Consider the following 20439-nt stretch of genomic DNA (forward strand, 5'->3'; position numbering starts at 1 on the left):
ATTCTCCAGGCAAGAATACTGGAGTGGATTGCCATGCCCTCCTCCAGGGGATCTTCCTAGCCCAGGGATCGAATTCAGGTCTCCCGCATTTCAGGTGGATTTTTACCGTCTGAGCCACCAGGGAAGCCCAAGATTACTGGAGTGGGTAGCCTAATCCTTCTCCAGGGGATCTTCCCAACCCAGGAATCGAACCTGGGTCCCTTGCATTGCTTGCGAATTCTTTACCAGCTGAACTACCAGGGAAGCTCCGGCAACAGAAGTTGCCCATGTCCAAACCCTAATTCTGCCCTTTTCTAACTGTGACCTTGGGCAGCGCAGGTAACATCTGTCAGGGTACTTTTTAGTTTCCTTCTTTTGAGGCTTCCGTTTCCTCATCTGTACAATGGATACGATTCCTGCCTCACAGGCTTGCCATAAGAATGGAAAATAATTGCTAAGTCCTCAGAAAAACTGCTTGACAGAAAGAAAGTGGCACTGGGAGTTGGGGTTTAGAAGCATAAGTAGGAGTCTTCCAGATGGGAATGACATCCACAGCAGAGGGAACCATATGGGCAAAGGCATGGAGGTGGGAAATTATAACCCTAGTAAGGATGATAATAATAATGGTCCAAGAAAAAAAATAAATAACTGTCCACAAAGTCTTATTCCTGTGTTGGGTACTTCTCTCCATGACCCCACAGGGGTTATTTGTCGAACACTTTTATCATAAGAAGCAAACATTCCTACAGCTATTTTTGATTGTCTCATTTTAAAGACAAGGAAAGCAGGCACAGAGAGATTCAGTGACTTGTTTTGGGTAACCCAGCCTCCAGGCAGTCAGGCAGGAGGCTGAGCTGGGGTTGGGCTCCCTGCCCAGCCCTCGAACCCGACCCTCACTCCGGGTCAGCTGGGGCGTGTTTGAGTGACGGTCCCCTGGGATGATGGAGCTGGCTGGAAGCAGGAGAGGGTTCAGCCTTGACCTTCCCCAGCCCTCATGCGAGGAGGTTGACCAGATCAGCTAGCAAAAGCATGGCCGACGGACATGAAGGTGTCTGTGGAGGCCTGGAGGCCCCGCCTGCCTGCTGAGCTGAGTGGGGGAGGGGGTCGATGGGGGAGGGGAGGCGCCCGGAGATTGTGCTGACGCCGGCAGAAAACTTGCTTCAAAATTTTATCAGCTCAGCGCGGAGGAGGTGGGGGTGGGGCTGGGCGCGGAGGATGGATGTGGTGGGAGAGACCGGGACCTGCATGGTAATGAATGCTGCAGCCCCCAGGCTGCCCGTGCCCTCCCCTCCCCCCATCACAACGACCTCAACAGTCACCTTGTCTACCCCTCTGCTTCTGGAGAGGGGTGAGGGATGGGGCAGATGGGGTCAAGGTCAAGGAATCAAGGTCAAGACTGGGAACTCTGGCCTGGCTTTACCCCCTACACACCATGGTGACCAGGAGACCTCATGGAAGGCTCACAGCACCGCTGGGAGTTGGCCTGGTTGTTCCTCCCACTGTACAGAGGAGGAAACTGAGTTACAGTCCAGAGTCACACAGCCGGCACAGGACACAGGGCAGGGCCGTGATCAGAAGCTCGGAGGTCCTGCCTGGAGTCCCCACTTCTTCTCTTTGCCCCACCCCCGCTCCTCCCAAGCCCTCCCCAATCATTTCTGGTTGTCTGATCAAGTGGGTGCCTGTGGGGCTACCGGTGGTGGGACTGGGTCTCCAAACCGAATGCACCCACCTGACACGCTCAGGCAGCCCGGGTGTGTGCAGGTTCACGCCCACAAGGGTACCAGGCTCAGCTTGGGTGGGAATAGCAGGGCACGGGACTTGAGCTAGTTAGGTTCTCCAGGGCACACCTGATTCCATCCGCATGAAGACAGTCACAGCTGCCACCCGCCACACAGTAGACCAGAGTTCAACACGTGACACACACCATCTCCAAGAATCTCCCCAGGCCCAATCCAGGTAGGAACTTGGATAACTTCCATGTGACAGCTCCATTGGGCACACCACCAGGAAGCAGTGGGTCAGTGAAGCCCACTGCCTGCACAACCAGGCCCTGCCCACGACCACCAGGACCTGTTGACGTTCAGGACTGGGCCACCCGTCCAGCCTCTGCACCTCTGCGCAGGCTGCTGACCCCCTGGGAGAGCCCCATGCTCATCACTGCCCAGTCATCCTGCAGAGCTCAGCTCAGGGGAGCCTCTTTCTCCAGGAAGCTGTCTTGGATTTCTCCATCCTCACAAACCCCACTGGTCTCCATGTGGACCATTTGACCACAGAGCCAGCAAACACCAGAAACACCCAGCTAGAAGGGCAGGAGTAGGGAACCCCAACAACCAGAGAGATTGATGACACAGCTCAAGTCACACAGTGCCCCAGCTTTCCACTTGGCATCAACATGACACCTGTCAGGACTCTGGGGAAGGTTTGAGTCAATCAACCAGCATTCAGTGGGCCACCCAGCACCCTTCCAGCTTTCCCAGGAAGGATAAGGCTGCCCCTCTCCCACCTGTCAGTGGCCCATCCTCACCCCTGTTGCCAACAGACCTTCTGGGACAGCATCTCATTTCCTGTGGCCTGCCACCCCACTTGGACCCCCAGGACACACCTGCCCCCTACCTCACTCTCCCCATGAACCAGATCTCTTTCCCTTACACTTCACATGGCACGTGCCTACTCCATCTGACTTTCCCAGCACCTGCCTCCTCCCTTTGACTTGAAGAAGGCCCGCCTCCTTGCTCAAACCTTGCGAGACACACCTCCCTCCTTGGACATCTCACAGGTCAGCCTCCTCCACCCCCACCAACCCCCGCGCAGGCCACTGGACCTGCCTCCTCGCTCAGACCTGCGAGCCTGGTTCATGCCCCTGAGACAGGCGCATCCCCAGCTCTCTCCACCTCCAGCCCCGTGCATGCGAACGCCCTTACTCACCTCGCTCCCGCACGAAGTAGGCCAGGTAGAGGTCGAGCTCCTTGACCGCCACGCCGATGTGGTGCGGCTGCACGCAGAGCACCGGGTGGCCGCACTGCGCCGCCTTGACCAGGCGCTCGCCGTCGGTGCTCTCCAGGGGGATGCCCTTGAAGAGGATGACCATGACCAGGTCCAGCCGCCACACCTTGTCAGCCTGACGCAGGCAGTCGATGCGGCGCATCTTGCCCTTCTGGTCAGGGTTGGAGAGCACACAGCCCGGCGCCTTCTTGCCGGTGATGGCCAGCACGAAGTCCTCGCGGCACTCGGGCCGGATGTCCTTGCGCAGCTTGGCCAGCAGCCGCGATGCCCACTTCTGCTTGACTTCGGCCTTCTCACCCAGCAGCTCGTCCTTCACCGCCCGCTCCTCATCCTTCGACATCCGCTTCTCATGCTTCTTGAAGTACTTGCGCTTCCGCGCCTGCAGGTTGAACCAGGTGTAGGCGAAGGCTCGGACGTGAGGCAGCAGCGCCTCGATGAAAGGGTGGAACTCATCCTGCAGGGCGGGAGAGGCCAGAGATCAGGAGGCGCTGGGGCCCGTGGACCCACTGCCCGGCCCAGAAGACTGAGGCTGCAGAGGCCCCAGGCAGACACATTGGAGGGATGGTGGAGCAGAGGTGTGCAGAGGTCCTCTGCACATACCTCCAAACTCCCAGGGAAAAAACAGGGCCAGAGGGGTCCAGCAGAAGTTCACTGGATCATCTGAGAACCCATTGCCCCGATGGGGAAACTGAGGCTCTGACCATGGTGGAAGGCACAGGCCAAGGAAGCCAGTCATGGAGGGCTGTCTTGAACTCCAATGTTCAAGGCAGGACAAGCTGAGGGTCCAAGGTGGAAACTGATGGGGACCCACTGAACAGATGGGGAAAACTGAGGTTGATAGAATAGTAGTGGCATGGATCCATTCTCTGCCTTCTAGAACTGGGGTCAGCAAACTTTAAAAGTACCATAAAGAACTGGTAATGAGTATTTTAGTCTCTGTTGCAAGACGCCACAGAGATGTGACCACATGGCAGTGTTTCTGTAAAACTTTATTTATGAACACAGAGAGTGGGCCTTGGGCCCTGGGACTGTACTTTGCAAAGCACTGAAGTAGTGCGTGAGCTCAAATGTCCAAAGCAGGGCTGAGCACACACCGGACACTGACAATTCAGGAGCAGACAGGCTCATAGCGTCACTTGTCTGCCAGACCCACTGCTCGGCAGAGGAAGCTGACATGAGACGGAGGTTCAATGGCTGCCTCTACTGGCTCTTGGCAGTGATGAAAAAATGAGGACAAGATATCTTTTCTATAGCCCAGAGATACAGACAGAACCAGCTGAGGTCCACAGGCCAAGAGGTCCACAGGTCCACTGGGGCCTACTGTATGTCAGGGGCTAATGAAAGGGTGGGGTGGGGTGGGGCGGTTCCTATATAGACCCATTGCAGGGGCAGGGAGAGCTGAGGCCCAAGGAGGCAAGATCAGAATGCAGCAGAGAAAGGGGAGCTCAGGCATGGAGATTCAGAGCTGGAGAGAGGGGTTCCCGGGGGCCAGTTCACCCTAGCCTGCCCCCCACAGACCCATTCCACAGATGGAAAAACTGAGGCCCGAGGAGGGCCAGAAACCTGCCCAGAGCTGTGATTTCAACACCCCCGCCCCCACTGCCTGAGTGGGGCTACTGAGCAGTCACAACACCCATTTTACGGATGAAGAAACTGAGACCCCAAGAAGAGACTCAGTCACAAGGAGCAGAGCTGGGACAGGAAGCCACACCTAACCAACTTCTCCATGGAAACAACAGCAGCCCTCCCCACTGTTGGGCCCCTAGGAGAATAATGGGGCCATGGGAGGCCCCTTTCCTCTTCTCTGGGGGTGGGAGGAGGCTGTCTCATTCTTGCCATTTTCAACAAGGGAAACTGAGTCTGCAGAACATCCCTGGGATGTTCTCAAGGGGTGAGAATTTCTCAAGGGGTGAGAAATTCAAGGAGAAAGGAAGACAGAGAAGAGAAATTTCAATCCCTACTCTTGCCTGGGGGCTGCACTGGGTTCTTGAATGGAGGTTACGTCTCTCCCTGGCATGTGAATCTCATTATCTGCCCAGCTCTCCAAAGCCTGCATTATGCTATTATTATTATTGTTATTATTGTTGTCGCCGTAACGATTAGTTGCTTACAATCTTCTAGCGGCAGGAAAAGGCCCAAGGCTCCACTATGCCTTGCATGACGGGGAGGCTAAGCTCAGAGACAGGCAGAGACCTGACTGAGGTCCCGGAGGCTCTCAGGGTCTGTGTGAGGACACGAACCAAGACCCTGTCTGTCCCTTTCTCGGAACAGCCTGCTCTCCATGAGGCAGGGGTCTCTCGGGAAGATGGTGACACAGTTGCTCTGGGCTACCAGCTGGTTTCCAGGTGGACGTGGCCAGGCTCAGTCCCACCTCCAAGCCTGGATGCACATGGTACTCCCCGCCCCAGGTGCCCCCTCTCTGTCCTGTACCCCAACTCCCCTGGGCCACCTGTACCATGGGTGCTGGGGGTGGGAGACGACCTCAGATCTCCTCTATTACTGAGGGTCTGAAAATAGCCTTCTGTCCTCATGGGGTGGGGCAGGATGGGGTACTGTTTGTGCCAGCCCAGCCCCCTCTATGCCAATGTCCCCCGACATGTGAGTCACCGTAACAGCTGTGGCAGGGACTGGACCTTACAGCCCCTTTCCCCCACCCTACCCTGCCCTGGCTGACCTGCTGAGGGGCTGTCTCCTGCCAGGTCCCCTCCAACCTCAGAGGCGCTTTTCCTGTGTCACCATGTCACCCAACATGCCAGCCCCAGGGGTGGGGAGCGGCTCGCCCAGGGTCACACAGCTGATCTGCAGACCTGGGTCCAGAGCCTGGGAGTCTGGCCAGAGAATCGGGGCAGAGAATACATGGAGGCGTGGGGCACTGTCCCCCATGGAGGGAACACCATGGTAGAAGGAGGCCTGTCATCCGAGGCCTGGAGCTTATTGGGGGAGTGATCAGAGGGAGCTGGGAAGGGGCAGTTGGGGTGTCAGCCAGCTGAATGGGGGTGCTATCTCCTTCTAGCATAGGAACCCCCTTATCTGCCCGGCTCTCAAAAGCCTGAATTATGCTATTATTATTGTTGTTGTTGCTAGGATTATTTTGGGCCCAGACCCTACCTCTCCCTGAACCCCTGTGCCTCTGAGCCCCCTCCCGTTTGATGAGTTCTCTCCTTTTCCTTCTCCTCCCCTCTCCAAGCCCCCTCACCCCTGCCGATGCCTACCCCCTCCTCCCTGGGCCCTCTCTGGGGAAAGATGCCAGGGAGGTGGGCAGGGGCGGGAGCCCACGTCACTGGTGACCCCAGCTGGTTCTGGAGGAAGGAAGACAAACAGCCTGTAACTGGGTCATGGACCTGCTGCCTGAGCCTCCACGTCCTCCCAGGGAGGTCAACCCAGGCGAGAGGCAGGCCTGTCGCTCTCTTTGTCCCACAAGACCTGTGACAACCAAGGCCTCTTCCCCAGACACTTCCCAATGCCCCCACTGGTTGACAGGGCAAGGGAGACAGCCAAGGAAAGCTAGAAGCCAAGAATCCTCCTGAACTCCTACACATCCCTCAAACCCCATCTCCAATGTTCCTTCCTTCAGGCAGCCTTTCCTGCTTTCCTCAGGGTTCTCCCAGACCTAGCCTGGACCACACAGCTGGGCATTTTCAAGTCCAGCTCAGTCGGTCTCCCCTAACCCTGAGGCCCAGGGTTGAGGCACCTGCTGCCAGCAGACTGGAGGGAACAAGCTTGGGTGACAATGGCCTCCATTTTCACCTTCTGTATGATCCAGGAACAGATCGCTGCCATACCTTGGGCATCAGTTTCTCATCCTGTACAATGGGCAAAAAGGGACCTGGCACCCTGCTGGGGATCAGTGGGGAGCTTATTCACTGCTCTGGTAATCACAGATGCAAGGTTAAGGAAGACAGCAAGAAACCCCAGAAACCTTACTTGGCCCACTGGGACTTCACAAGCTAAAAAGTGTAATAAAATGTCAAGCTGGACTTCCTTGGTGGTCCAGTGGTTAAGACTCTGTGCTTTGACTGCAGGGGACATGGGTTTGATTCCTGGTTGGGGGACTAAGAATTCCAAAAACCTTACTTGGCCAAAGAAGACAGCAGCAGCTGGCAGGCAGACACTTGGGTCCAAGCCCTCGCTGGGCACTATGGACTGGCCAACTGTGCTCTGGGCTGTGTCCCTTACTGGGCCTCCCCGTGGCTCACCCACTCTGAGAGTCCAGGACAGCAAACCAGGATGTCAAGCTCCAATTTCCAAACCAAAAGTTTTCCACAAAGCATTTCTCTCCTCAGTGACTCAACGAATGTTACTGAGAATCTCTTGTCCACCTCCTGAGTGCTCATCTCAAACTCCTGTGCATCCTTCAAAACTCAGGTTCCAATGTCCCTTCCTCCAGGTAAGCCCACTGTTAAGTGTCGAACAGCAGAACTCATATTTGAATGCAGGCCCATTTGGTGCCAGACTAAGTGTTCTTGCTAGTGATTCCTCCTTCCAAGTTCAGAGCATCATAGCTTATGAACAGCTCTTATCCAATGAGGGAAAAATACATTTGATGTTCCAACAAGTATCTCTTGAGTGCCAGCTCCATGCATGATGCTGGGGCCCAGCAGAGCCCTGGGCTCAGCCCTCACCTGGATCCTGATTTGGACAGGGATGGATATTAAACAAGCTAGGAAATGTAATAAAATGTCAGGTTGGACTTCCCTGGTTGTCCAGTGGTTAAGACTTTGCACTTCAACTGCAGGGGGCATGGGTTCAATCCCTGGTTGGGGGACTAAGATCCCACAAGCTGCAGCCAATAAATAAATAAAACAGGGAATTCTCTGGTGATCCAGGGGTTAGGACTCCACCTCCACACTCTCAATGCTGAGGGTCTGGGTTTCACCCCTGGTTGGGGGACTAAGATCCCACAAGCTTGGAGGTGTGGCTAAAAAAATAAATAAATGAAAGACAGAAAGCAAAAGAAAGGAAGGATGGAACAAAAAAGAAAATGTCAGGTTGAACAATGTGCTCTAAAGAAATTTAAAGGAGTTTGTGGGGGGCGGTCCAAGGAGTCCCCTGGGGATGGTTCTTTTTAGTTGGAGGTGGTCAGGGAGGGTCTCTCATAGGAGAGGACACTTGAACAAAGACCTAAAAGATGAGCATCCATGGTAGGAGCTTTCCAAGTGGAGAACACAGCACATGCAAAGGTCCTGAGGCAGGATCATGCCTTATGTTTGGAGAGAACAGGCGGGGAGGACAGTGAGGCTGGAGCAGAGTGAGTGAGAGGGAGAGGAAAAGAGGGCAGGCAGGGAGGGGATGGGCAGGTCAGGCAGGGCCTTTGAGGACCTCCTGGGAAGACTTTGGGTAAACTAAGTCCAGGGAGTAGAAAACCTGGCAAAGTGACCAGTGAGTCTGAGCCCTGAATCTCCTGACTTTACTCTCTGTGCCCTGGGGTCCTGGGTGGATGCTGAGCCAGAAGGTTCGGGTGTGAGGGAGAGAGACAGGGAGCAAGGCTGAACATTTACTGAGCTCTCAACTCTACAAAATGGGAAAAATTGTTGTACCCACTGTCCAGAGGGAAAGACTGAGGCACAGAGCCTTGAAGCCACTGGCCCACAGCCACAGAGCCAGGAAGGAGCTGAGCTGGGACTTGAACCTGGGTCCCATGACCTTGAACTTCCTGATCCTTGGCCCCACTGCCAGCTCCCCCAACCCCCCGAGCTCAGGGTCTGGTCATTCCTCAGGGCTTCCTGTTCTGTACCCCACCTGCTTTCTCTGAATCCCATGTGGCCCCCTTCTGCTGCTCAGCCCTGGATCACATGCCACCTCCTCCTCGGGACACCAAAGCAGCAGCCAGGTCCTGCCATCCCCTCACTACACTGCAGCCCCTCGAGGGCGTGGCTTTGATCTGTTTCTTCACTGCTGCTTCAATGGCATCCAGATTAGAAAGCACCAACTTCATCTTCTGCTTGTTCCCAAGGCACACACCCCAGTCGACGAAGGAAGCTGGTTCCCATGTGGGTCTGGTCAAACTCAGGGAGACCCTGTACAGGGCTAGGCAGGTAGGGGAGGAAAGACCAAGAGAAAAACCCTGGTGGTGGTGGTGGTGGTTAGGGCTCAAGGTTCTGGGGAGTCACTGTTGCCCCTGGCTCCCAGCTCACCCTGAGCAGATAGTGACAGAAGGCAAGGAGGACGAGCCGGAAAATGCCTGTGGGGTGTTTAATCCAGTTATCAGTTTCTGTGCTAAGTCACTTCAGTCGTGTCTGACTCTTTGCCACCCCATGGACTATAGCCCACCAGGCTCCTCTGTTCATGGGATTCTCTAGGCAAGGATACTGGAGTGGGTTGCTATGCCCTCTGCCAGAGGATCTTCCTGATCTAGAGATCGAACCTGTGTCTCTTGCATCTCCTGCCTTGGCAAGCAGGTTCTTTACCACTAGTGCCACCTGGGAAGCTGCAGTTCTTAGTTTAGTGACAACCATCATCACAGCCAAGCTTATTTGGCACCGACTGTATACCAGGCCCCAAGCTAAGGTTGAAGCATGCAAGGAAGGACTAGGTCACCTGCCTAGAGATACACAGCCACTTAGGCAGGATCCAAGGTCAACCTGGGTTCCTGCCTCTTGATCCCAGGCAGGGCACATACGTGTGCACATCTGTGTGCCTACACGTGTGGGAGTGTGAGCTTTGGGGACGGCACACCCAGGGTTCACTCGCACCCAGGCCACGAGCCAGTACACGTGTGTGCGGTCACTGCGAACCCGCCTGCTCATGGGACAGGAAGCCCCAGGACATTTGGTGGGTCCCATCCGTTAGGTGGGAGACAGGAAGGTAGGTCAGCTCAGGCAGAGAGCGAGCAAGGAGGGGAGGAAGGGAGAGAACGCTGACTCGCTGACTCGGCCAGAAGCCCAGTGTCGTGATTTACAAGGCACCCGACCCTGACGCGTTGAAGCACCTCCGCTGCAGAGGAGGGAGGGGAAGAGACACAGACTAGACTCAGAGAGAGACAGAGAGAGGGAGAGAAACATGGGGCGAGGTCGTGTCTTGGACAGGAGCCAATCGGAGACCACCAGACCACAGGTCGTGGGGGGTAACCTCAGGGAGCACCCACCTGCCCAGGCCTGACCAGTCAGGTGGGCAGTGGCTCCAGTTCCAGACTCACCAGCCATGCTGTGCCACCCGGGGGGCAGGCCCTAGCCCTCTCTGGTCTTGGCCCCTCTCCCAGTCCTGAAATGCTGGGAGACCCAGCCCCCAAATTCCAGCAGAGCCTCCATGAACTCATACTAGGCTGGCACTTCATGCCTTCTGTGCCCTGCCACAAGCCGCCGCCACATACATCTGGCCCATAGGAGGCGCTTAATGAAGATCTATCATATTCAATCAAGACAGAGTCCGGGACCCTCTCCTAGCCTCAGTCTCCCCACTGGAGAAACAGTGATTTTTTAAAAAAGAGTGTTGCCCCACCAGGCAATGGGGTGAAGCAATGAAGGGAAGAATGAATGAATGAGGGGGGCCCTGGCAGCCGGCACTGCTGTGGCCACGGCCCAGGCCCAGCCTCAGCCCCGGGGAATCCTGGGCACTGCAGCCAAGAGGGATTTGGCCCCAAACCCGGAATAACTAACGTGGCGGTAGAGGCGGGCGGGAGGGAGGCAGGGAGGGAGGCCCAGAGCGGGGCAGGGGCAAGCGTGGGGAGGCCGGCCTTCCCGCCGGCAGGATTTATGGAAGTAACGGCTGCTCCACACAGTTCCTCTTAAGAGTAAAAGTGAAAAGCGTTTGAGTCACCATTGAAACAAGGACGGCGCTCCCAGAATCCTCCAGGGCCGCCTGGGCCGTGGCCGCACTACCCCCACCCCAGGTGGGCAGGACCTTGGGGGCACAGGGCGGGCTGGCACCGGAGCAGCCCGGCTCCCTCCCTTCACACACCCCCATCCAGTCTCGGCTCTGAGAAGATCCGGGTCGGATCAGCTAAAAGGGAGCTATTTTCGGATGGGCTCAGGTCGTAAAATTAGTCAGTAGAGGAGGGGAGACAGAGGCCCAGAGATGGAGAGGGAGAGAGACAGGGAGAGATGCAGGTAGTCAGAGAGAGGTGGGTAGGGCGAGATTAAGATGCAGCCAGGAGTGGGGGTCCTCCGTGAACAGTCTTTCCAGATCCCCCAGATGGAAAGCCCAGACCAGACTGAGCCTGCATGCAGCTTTTGAGATTACACCGAGGCTGTGCTGAAGGGGGTCCCAGGCATCCCTCCAGAGTGAGGGGCACCCGTGGGAGAATAAGCAGAGGAGAGGGATCCCCTTGCCTCTGGGTCACCCCATCCCCACCCTGGCCTGGGAGCTCCCAGGTCCTCTCTCCATCGGACTGTCTCCCGGTCGCCCTGTCCTTTGCACACAGAACCTCAGGTATTTTTCATTACCATGTTTCCACCGAGAGCCTGCCTGGCTGATCCTTGCCCTGTGCCCGGGGAAAGCCAGGCCCAGGGAGCAGAGGAAGGCCAGCTCTGCTTCTCACTGCCACCCCCCACCCCCAGGCAACGTGGACCAAGGCCTGTCTCCCAAGGAGTCCTGATGGGGGAATTCCAGGGCGCAGTGACAATAGGCTGCCGTCCAATCTCCTCGCCTGGAATAGCCTCCCTGGGCTCAGCCCCCCTGGGCGGTTCCCAGAGGGAGGGAGCCAGCAAGCGCGGGAAGGACGGAGGGGGCGGGGGCACCTCGGGGCCACCCAGGCCACCCCTTGAGGCCCAAGGTCACCCAGCAACCCTGACTAGGACCCTTATGGTACTTGGTGAGCTTTAGGGCAACAAGCGGCAGAGGGGAGCCAGCGATGACGGCTTTGGGGAACACCAAAAATTGCTCTGAAGGGGAAGGGAGGTCTGGAGAGGGGCAGGGACATCCCCAAGGTCACTCGGAGGATAAGGGGTAAGACAGGCCCTGAGACCCCCTTGGCATGGGCCCTCACATTCCCTGTGGGGAGCCAGAAACTGCGGGGGCTGGAGGGGGCCTGTGAGAAAGAGCTTGCTATGCGGGAGGGGCACCCCAGGATCGTGAATGGTGGCGGGGGACGCCCAGCAGAGACTAGCATCCACGTGCTCCCCACACAGTAGTTTGTCCTCAGGGTAGTCGGTGGCCCGCTGGATGCCCAGCTTCTGCGGCTCCGCACTTGACACTGCCTTTGCCTCCAGAAACTGCCTCCGCAGCCACTTGTCACTTTGAGGGAAACTGAGGCCGGACCCCCATGTGTTAAAGACATCCAAGGACGTCGGGTGGGGGCGGAGCTGGAGAGTGGAACCAGCAGACCTGGGAGGGTCCCCCTGGAGGAAGCTGGGGGAGAGAAGGGGTCCCCTGGGGCAACCCCGGGCACAGCCGCCCCCTCCCCACACACCCCCTGGGTCATTGCACAAGGGCCGAGCCCGGGTAGCCTGGGAGCGCGGCCAGGGGTGAGAGGCTACACGAGGGGGCAGGGGCAGGTGCCGGGCTGGCGAGGGCGTCTGCAGCGCCGCAGTGCCCGGGCCAGACCCGGGCTCGCCCGGCCTCCCGGCTCCTCCCGCCGGCGGCGGCGGCTCAATAACCCACAATCGATGCAGCGAAAATATCGGGCCGGGGTTGGGGGCGCGCGGGGAGTGGGAGACCCGACGGGAAGTTGGAGCACCCCCTCCCCCCACCGCTGGTGCCTCCAACTTCGCGTGCCCCCTCCCCCTCCGCGCATACGTGGGCCAATAATGGGGGGAAAGGCGGCCAGGGCCGGGGTGGCGGGGCACCACCTTATGGGGTGGGGGGGCGTTCGTCCCCATATCAGAGGGGTTCTCCCCTCCAGAGTCTCCTGGCATCCAGGGTCCAACGGGGACCCCCTCGATTCCTCCTATGAGCAGGCCTGGGTCCAGTCCGGGGGTTCGCACAGAACCCCGCCTTTGGCCTTCTCCCGGGCACCCCTCGACCTTCCCGGGTTGGGTGGGGGTGCGCCTCCTGCGTCTGGGGAGGGCGAGACTGCAGGGTGAGCCCCCACGTCCGCCAGGGGGAGAGGTCCCGTGGGGCACGCAGGGCAGGCGTCCCGGGTGAGGGTCCCGGCCCATCCCCCCGCCGCCTACCGGACCCTGGCCTGAGGCGGGGGCGGGAGGGACGCGCGCCTTTTCCGTCCCGCCTCCTCGGGCTTCCAAACTCTGGGGCCCGGTGGCGGGGGGCGCGGGGCCGGGGCACCGGGGGCACGCACCCGGGGCCGGGCGGGGGGCGTACCTGGGTCAGGCAGAGCGGGGACGAATACATCCCGGGCGCGGCGGGAGGCGCAGGGCCGGCCGGAGCGGGCGCGCTGAACTTACTGAGTCATTTTTCCAAACCCCCCCCCCCCCCCCCCGCGGCCGCGGCCGGCGCGCTCCTCGCCGCCTCCTCCCTCGGTCTGCCTCCCTCCCTCCTCCCGCGCTCTCCCTCTCTCCTGCGCCCGACTCCCTCTCTCTCTCCCTCTGTCTGTCTCTCTCTCTTCCTTTCCAGCACCCCCCCGTCTCTGTCTCTCTCTGTGTCTCTGTCTCTCCTCCCTCCGACAACCACCTCCCTCCCTCCCCCAATTTCTCTCCCCTCCCATCCCGAACCTCCCACTTCTCAATATCCAACTTTCAAAGAAACGAGGGGGGTAAAAAAAGAGCGCGAGCGAGAAAGGAAAGCCGCCCCCCACCCCGCGCTCCCCATGCCTCCTGAACCCCCATCATTGCTTATGATTACGAATTTCGAGCCGCCCTGTGCCGGGGCACCGGACGGGAACCAACGGGCTTGCGCACACCCCAACCGCAGCGGGTCCCCCTGGATCGCCCGCCCGAGTCGGGTGGGTAGGGGTTGGTGGCTCTTGCGGGACATTTGGGGGCCGAAGGTGGATTTTGAAGGCCCCCCCCACAACCCGCCCCAAGCTGGCCGGGAAGTTGGAGAAAGGAGCCAAGGTGGGGGGAGGGAAAGAATGAAGAAGTGACGTGTGCAGAGGCCCGGCGCGAGCGCGCTTTTCCCCTTAAAGATGTACAACCCTGGGTGCATGGCGGGAGAAGGGGGTCTTATGGTATCCTCTCCCCCTGACAGCCCCGGGAAGCCAGACGGGGACTGCAGTTCCCAGGCAGAGGGACTTGGCTACAACTGCCCTTCCGTAGCCAGAAGGGCCCCAACCAACAGGGGAGCCTCCAGAACTCTGCTCTTGCTTCCTCAGCCAGCACCAAAGGAGAACTGGGAGCTGGGTGGGTGGGGTTTGGGCCTCCCCTATATGTTTCCCCAGTACCCCAGGAGGAAGGTGTCCAGGAAGACCTCAGGCTGGCCAGATAAACCCTTGCAGCCTCTTCCTGGGTGTCCAGTGATTCTTACTGACCCCCACCCACAGTGGACCCATTTGACTGAATCCAGAAACTGAGGCACTGGAGTGGCTTGGAGCCCAGTTACCTGGCCCCTGAGCCCACATGGCAGGCTCTGTTGTTCCCCCTCTGGAGAACAGACCTGCCCTCCTCCAGTCTGAGCCCCCAGGGAGCCTGAGGACCTGGCCTCACCCCTCCCTGTGTTCATCCTGCACACCCTCCCAGCCTCTCTCAGGCACTTCTGCCACCTCAAAGAGCAGGATGCTCCCCCCTTGGCATCCTCCCCTGTGAAGTGCATGAACAGTGCCCACCCCCTGGTGTTGGTCAGCAGAAGAACAGCACTTAGAAGTGCCTTGACCTTCTGTTAAATATGCACTGAGATGCTCTTAGAAAGCTTGGCCATTCTGACCCATCTCCAAGGACAAATGATAACCCCTTGCCAACTTGGGGCAGCTGCCCCATGCCCAGAAAGAATGCTTTTCCCCCATGTTATAGGGGAGGAACCCGAGGCCCGAGGAAAGGATGCTACTGACCTGGGGCCCTGGGGTTAGGCCAGAAGGAAGCAGGATTCACACAGACACGTACACCCTCCGTCCTGCCGGCTCCCCCTGCTGTGAGTGACAGTCACTCAAATGGCACTTCACTAATGTTTTGTTTTTCTAAATTCCCACTGTGCAACCATGGGGGGCATTTAAACCTCAGGATGAAAGAGAGAGACAGGTGTCTAGGAATCCAAATGCCAACATAACAGAAAGCAATATTTTATTATTTTGAAAACCATTGTGAACACCTGGAGGGCAGAATCCCCAATTCACAGACATTTTCAAGTTCAAGTTGCCTTAGGAGCTTTCTCCCAGGTGGCTGCGACTGCCAGACTGTTCCCAACACCCACTCGGCATGCAGCCTTCACCAGGTAGTTTGGGTTACTCTGGAACGCAGTTTGGAGAGCACAGACTCTCTCTGTCTCTGTCTAAACCTCAGTTTCCACATCTGTAAAATGGTTACAATAGATGCAACTCGCACATTTTGGTAGGTTGGGCAGATCGGAGTCCTTGAGATAAGGTGTGGAAAGACAGTATTAATACATTAGTGGTGGCGGGTGCAAGTTCACAATTGAGAGTGAAGAGTTCTATCTGTCTGTCTATCTATATCTATCTAGGCTTCCCAGGTGGTGCTAGCTGTAAAAAACCCACCTGCCAATGCAGGAGACATAAGAGATTAAGGTTTGATCCCTGGGTTGGGAAGATCTCCTGGAGAAGGAAATGGCAACCCAGTCCAGTATTCTTGCCTGTAGAATCCCATGGACAGAGGAGCCTGGCAGGCTACAGTCCATGGGGTCGCAAAGAGTCAGACATGACTGAAGCGACTTAGCAATGCATTTGTCTGTATCTATCCATCTATATCATCGAGTTCAGCAGGAAGGGGTCCCTACAGTGTAAACAATAGGTCCACAGCAGGGCAGTTTTAGTGCAGGGTTACAGCCTTGGGTGTATGTCTCCTTTAGCCAGGAGCCCAAAGTGCCTGTGCCTCAGCTTCCCGTTCTGAGAAATGGGGTGATAAAAGTTTCTACCCCTCTGGCCTGTTGTGGGTAAACCTGCCAATGTTTGGAATGCACATAGTGTTTTTGAAACAAAACAATTGCTGGATTGGACCTATGTGTGAAACATCTGGGGAGGGGGGCACTGCATGACTTTAGCTCCTGGCGCTTTGGAACATAAGTTAACTCATCTGTTTAAAAATGCTCTCCCCATCACTCACTCTTAGGCTCCTCTGTAACTGTCCCAGCTATAGATGCAGGAGGGTGTTGACTGTCACCCTATAACACTAATGCCAACAATCTGGAACCAGCTACCATGTCCGTCCTCGTGGGGACCAGTTCAGCAGTGCCACCCAGAAATACTACACAGCTCCACAAAAGAACAAGGGACTTCTACCTGGAGACGCCTCCAAGAAATACCCTGCAGCCCAGGGCTCCTCCCCACTCAGCACTTCAGACCATGCTCTCTGATTGGGCTGTCCTGAGCACTGTGCGGGGGGGTGGGGGTGGACAACAGGAGCCCCGCCCCCCAGTGTGACAACCACGGGTGTCCCCAGACCTCACTCAGTGTGCCCTGGGGAGAACCTCTGCTGTAGACTCAGCAAACAGACTCAAGATTGCATTTGGGAATTTTTTTTTTAAAGAATATACATATATCCTTTATGAGAATGTGTATCTGTTACATGTGTAGCTGCTCAGACAAAGCTGGGTGAAAATAGGGCTTTTCTGGAGTAGGGAGTCCCACAGGGTGGGGGTGACAAGGAAGGTTTGATTTTTACTCTGGGCACTTCTCCATCCTCTTAAGATGTTCATGAGTGGCTTGTGTTATTAAAAGGCAAACTTTTAAAATGTGAGTGGAATCCACAGCAAAATTTTAAAAAGCAAGAGCAGCTCAGGGAGGAAAGATAAGAGCTGGAGCCGCCTGGGAACCCCCCAGCTGCCATACGCAGCAAACTGAGCTCCAGCCAGGGGGGCAGGACCATTCCTCCTCCTACCTTGCAGGGCATCCTGTGTCCCCATTTTACAGATGAGAAATTGAACCTCCAGAGGGGCATGTTAAGGTCCTCAGCCTTGAGAATTGATGGTGGGATGACATTGAGGCTGACACAGACATACAACACAGAGGCACACAAACACACCGAGCATGTCACGAGAGATACACAGATGTACAGAAACACCTCATACGGAGACACACAGATTCTCGCATGTCACACAGACTCTGACAGATACCCAGACCCAAGGGGACACACACACAGACTCACATAGACTCACAGAGAGACACACAGACCCATACGAGGGCATGCACAACCCCAAATACAACACAAGTGCAACCAGCCAGAATCACAAACTCAGACCACAACACAGCCATACATGCTTAGGAGCACACGCACCCATAGGCAGAACGCCTCCCAGGATTATACACCAGCGCGCACACACACACACACATATTCACTCAGAGGCTTCCCTGGTGGCTCAGACGGTAAAGAATCCACCTGCAATTCGGGATCCCTGAGTTGGGAAGATCTCCTGAAGAAGTAAATGGCAACCCGCTCCAGTATTCTTGCCTGGAGAATCCCACGGACAGAGGGAGCCTGGGAAGCTATAGTCCATGGGTCGCCAAGAGTTGGACACAACTGAGTGACTATCACACACGCACACAATACATGCACAGTGACACACAACACACTGCATTCCTGCTCCTCCCTCATGGCTGCCCCCCCCCCAAAGTTACCCCCACAGATGGAGTCTTTGCTCTCCAGATCTTCAGGGACCCTGGCTTGTACATGGAGCTGGGGGAGGGCGGGATGGGCTTGGCTCCTCCCCCTCCCACAAATGCAGGTGCCTGTTTGTGTGTCTGCTGCCTGCCTGTGTGTGATTGTGTGTGCACCTGTGTAGGGGCAGAATTCTATACATGTGTGGCTGTGAACAGATAGCTGTGAGGGTCACGGGTGTGTGCTACTGACTGCGATTACACGAAGGTGTTCCCCTGCACACCCGGTGACAGGTGGGGAGGGAGGCCAGTGTGGTGGAGGGCAGTGCCTGGGGGTGGGGGGTGGGGGAGGGCAGCGTTTCAGCGCTGGCCGTGGGTGTACGGGGTGGGGAGCACAGGCTGTGGAGGGGCCTGAGGGTGGGGGAGCTCACATGAGCTGAGGACCCGAGTACTGGGTGTGGATGATTCCGTGTCACTGTGGGACCCCTTTTTTTCCCCTTCCCAAACAACACCCCCAAAAGGGATGCAGGTTCAAAGTAAGACCCAAAGACTCGCGCCTAGTCTTGGGGCTTTTATATTTAGAAAATTATATAAAGCGCCCTGGGGTGGGGCGTGGGGGCGCGGTGGGGATTCCCCTGGAGGGGAGAAAACAACACTGCGTGCCCATGCGTCTGGCCCGTCCCAGACAAGTGCTGGAGGCAGGGCTCGCAGCGCGGCTCCCTGTCCATCCAGCCCAGAGGGTCTCCTTGGCCACTTCCCTGGTCCAGACCTAACCCACGCGAGCTTGGGTAACCACCCATCCCTCCGGACCTCCTCAGAGGAGGAGTGGGGACCCCCGCTGCCCCGCCCCTCTCTGGGCCAGGTCCCCGCGCACGCGCAGCCCCTGGCGGGAGACGTCGCCGCCGAGTGATCGCGTCCCGGCGCCACCTCGCGCCCAAACCTCAAGCTGGGACCACCTGGGGACGCGCGGATGGGGGACCTCGAGGCAGGGGGAGTTGGAAGGAACTGGGTGGGGAGTGAGAGGAAGGGACAGAGCTTTGGCAAAGTGAAGGAAGCCACCGTCCCCCACCTGGTAGCTCGGGTTAGGGGGGAAAAAGGGACTGGGGGGAGTGGGGGAGAAAGCGTAGACCCATCCTCAGAATAGTCACTCAGCGCCAGTCAAACGCACACAGTGACACCGAAATGTCCCCTGAGACGCAGTCACACGACACAGCTCCCCACTCAGTGGCAACCCCCTAACCCCCCCTCCCACTCACACGGGGACACCCCCACGGTCATCCAGGGACATCACATTCCCCGGGGACACACAACCCAGACACGCTGCTTCACAACACCGCCCCACGGGGACGCATGGCACAGTCGCCCAGTTACCCCAACACGTACACACTGTCCCATAGTTGCACAATGCTCTAACAACACGCAACACAACACACACACAGCCACGTGGATGCGCAGATACACAGATTCGTAAAGGAGAGGACCTCACGCCTGGGGACCCACGGACAGGGATGGGACCACCTAGCCGCACAGACCCTCGAATGCACCCCCAGGGACCCGTGTTGACCCGTTGCAGAGCACAGGGGCCCCAAACGCAGCCCTCGAGTGCGGATGCCACAGACACCGGCGGACCGGACACCGGAACCTTCAAGTGCAGCTACCGGCGCTTGCGGGCCTGGGGCGCGCCCGGCCTAGACCCTGTGACCCCTCTCGGCTGGGACCCGTCGCGCGACGCGGCAGGGCCGGGGTCGGCCCGGGGGCGGGGCTCAGGCAGCGCTAGGGCCAGCCGGGTGGCTGCCCCTGCGCGGCGCCGAGCGCGGCCGCCCGCCCGGCTCCAAGTTCAAGGCGCCCGGCGGCGGCCGCTGCGCGCTCTCCGCCCCTCTCCGCAGCGGCCATTTTCCGCTAGCTGGCGCGCCGCGCTCGCCCGGGCCGGGGCAGCCCGCTGGGGCCGCCGCGACCCCCGGGCCGCAAGGCCCCGGCGGGCGCCCCCTCCCCGACCCGGGATCCCCAGCGGGCTGCGCGCTCGGGGGTCTCGTGCCCGGAGCCGCGCCCTCCCGCTGGGCCAAGGAGGGGGCGGAGGCCTGGCCTGGGGGGACCCTCTCTCGGGAGCCCCGCCCTCCCCTCTAACTCCGCCGCGCCCGTGAGGGGCCCCCCACTTGGGGTCCCCCGCTGCTCCCCGCGCGCCAGCTCCGCCCCCAGCCGCGGGGGGGTGGATCGGCGGGCGGGGGTCCCGGGGCGGCGGGCGGGAGGGGGGTTCCCCGCATCGAGCCCCTCCCCCGGGCGGCCCCCGCCCCCTGCCCCCCTAGACCTCGCAACTTTCGCCGGGAGCCCACGCACCACCCCAAAAACTCCCCCGGCGAAAACGAAAGTGGGGGCGGCGACGTACCATGGCGCTGCTGCGAGGAGGCGAGGCCGGCGCCGGAGCGAGCGCGCTCGGTCCCCGGCGAGGGGGGGCCGGAGGCGGCGGGAGGAGGCGGCGAGGGAGGGCGCGCGGGGGAGGGAGCGAGCGCGCTAGGGAGGGGGCGCGCCGTGCCCGCCCCCCCGGCTCAGGACCCTCCCCTCGGCCCGCCCTCCCCCCGGTCCCGCGCGCCGCCCGCGCCTCAGGCCGCTCCGCGTCCCGGCCCCGGCTCCGGCGGCTCAGGCTGCGGCTCCATCCCCGGCCCGGCCCGCGCGAGGGGAGGCCGGGAGAACGGTCGCGGCAGCGGGTCGTTGGGCCCGGGTCGGGCTCGCTGCGGCGGGAGCGGATCCACCTTTACGGCGCGCGCGCGCTCACACACACACACACACACACACACACACAGGCAACTGGGGACACTCGCGGCCCGGGCCTCCTCGACTCCGACACCGACACAGAAAGCACAGCGACGCGCCTGAGACGTGTTACAGACACACACAGCCTGCGGGTGTCACCTAGATACCCCGGGGCCCAC

The 20439-nt window shown here is 58.8% G+C and overlaps 1 protein-coding gene across 5 annotated transcripts in view; it reads right to left on the bottom strand.

The window, feature by feature from the left end:
* Positions 1–19951, bottom strand: part of NFIC (nuclear factor I C) — a 74029-nt gene extending 54078 nt beyond the window's left edge. For 2 of the 5 annotated variants that reach the window (XM_024994573.2, XM_024994570.2), the window contains exons 1-2: positions 19896–19951; positions 2905–3436 (exon numbers count right to left, since the gene is read on the bottom strand). In XM_024994573.2, the coding sequence (XP_024850341.1) occupies positions 2905–3436; positions 19896–19898 (535 nt within the window). In that variant the 5' untranslated portion in view covers positions 19899–19951. 5 annotated transcript variants of the gene reach the window in all.
* Between the last annotated feature and the right edge of the window lie 488 nt (positions 19952–20439).

This window comes from Bos taurus, chromosome 7 (genome assembly GCF_002263795.3).
Source record: "Bos taurus isolate L1 Dominette 01449 registration number 42190680 breed Hereford chromosome 7, ARS-UCD2.0, whole genome shotgun sequence".
Lineage (NCBI taxonomy): Eukaryota > Metazoa > Chordata > Mammalia > Artiodactyla > Bovidae > Bos > Bos taurus.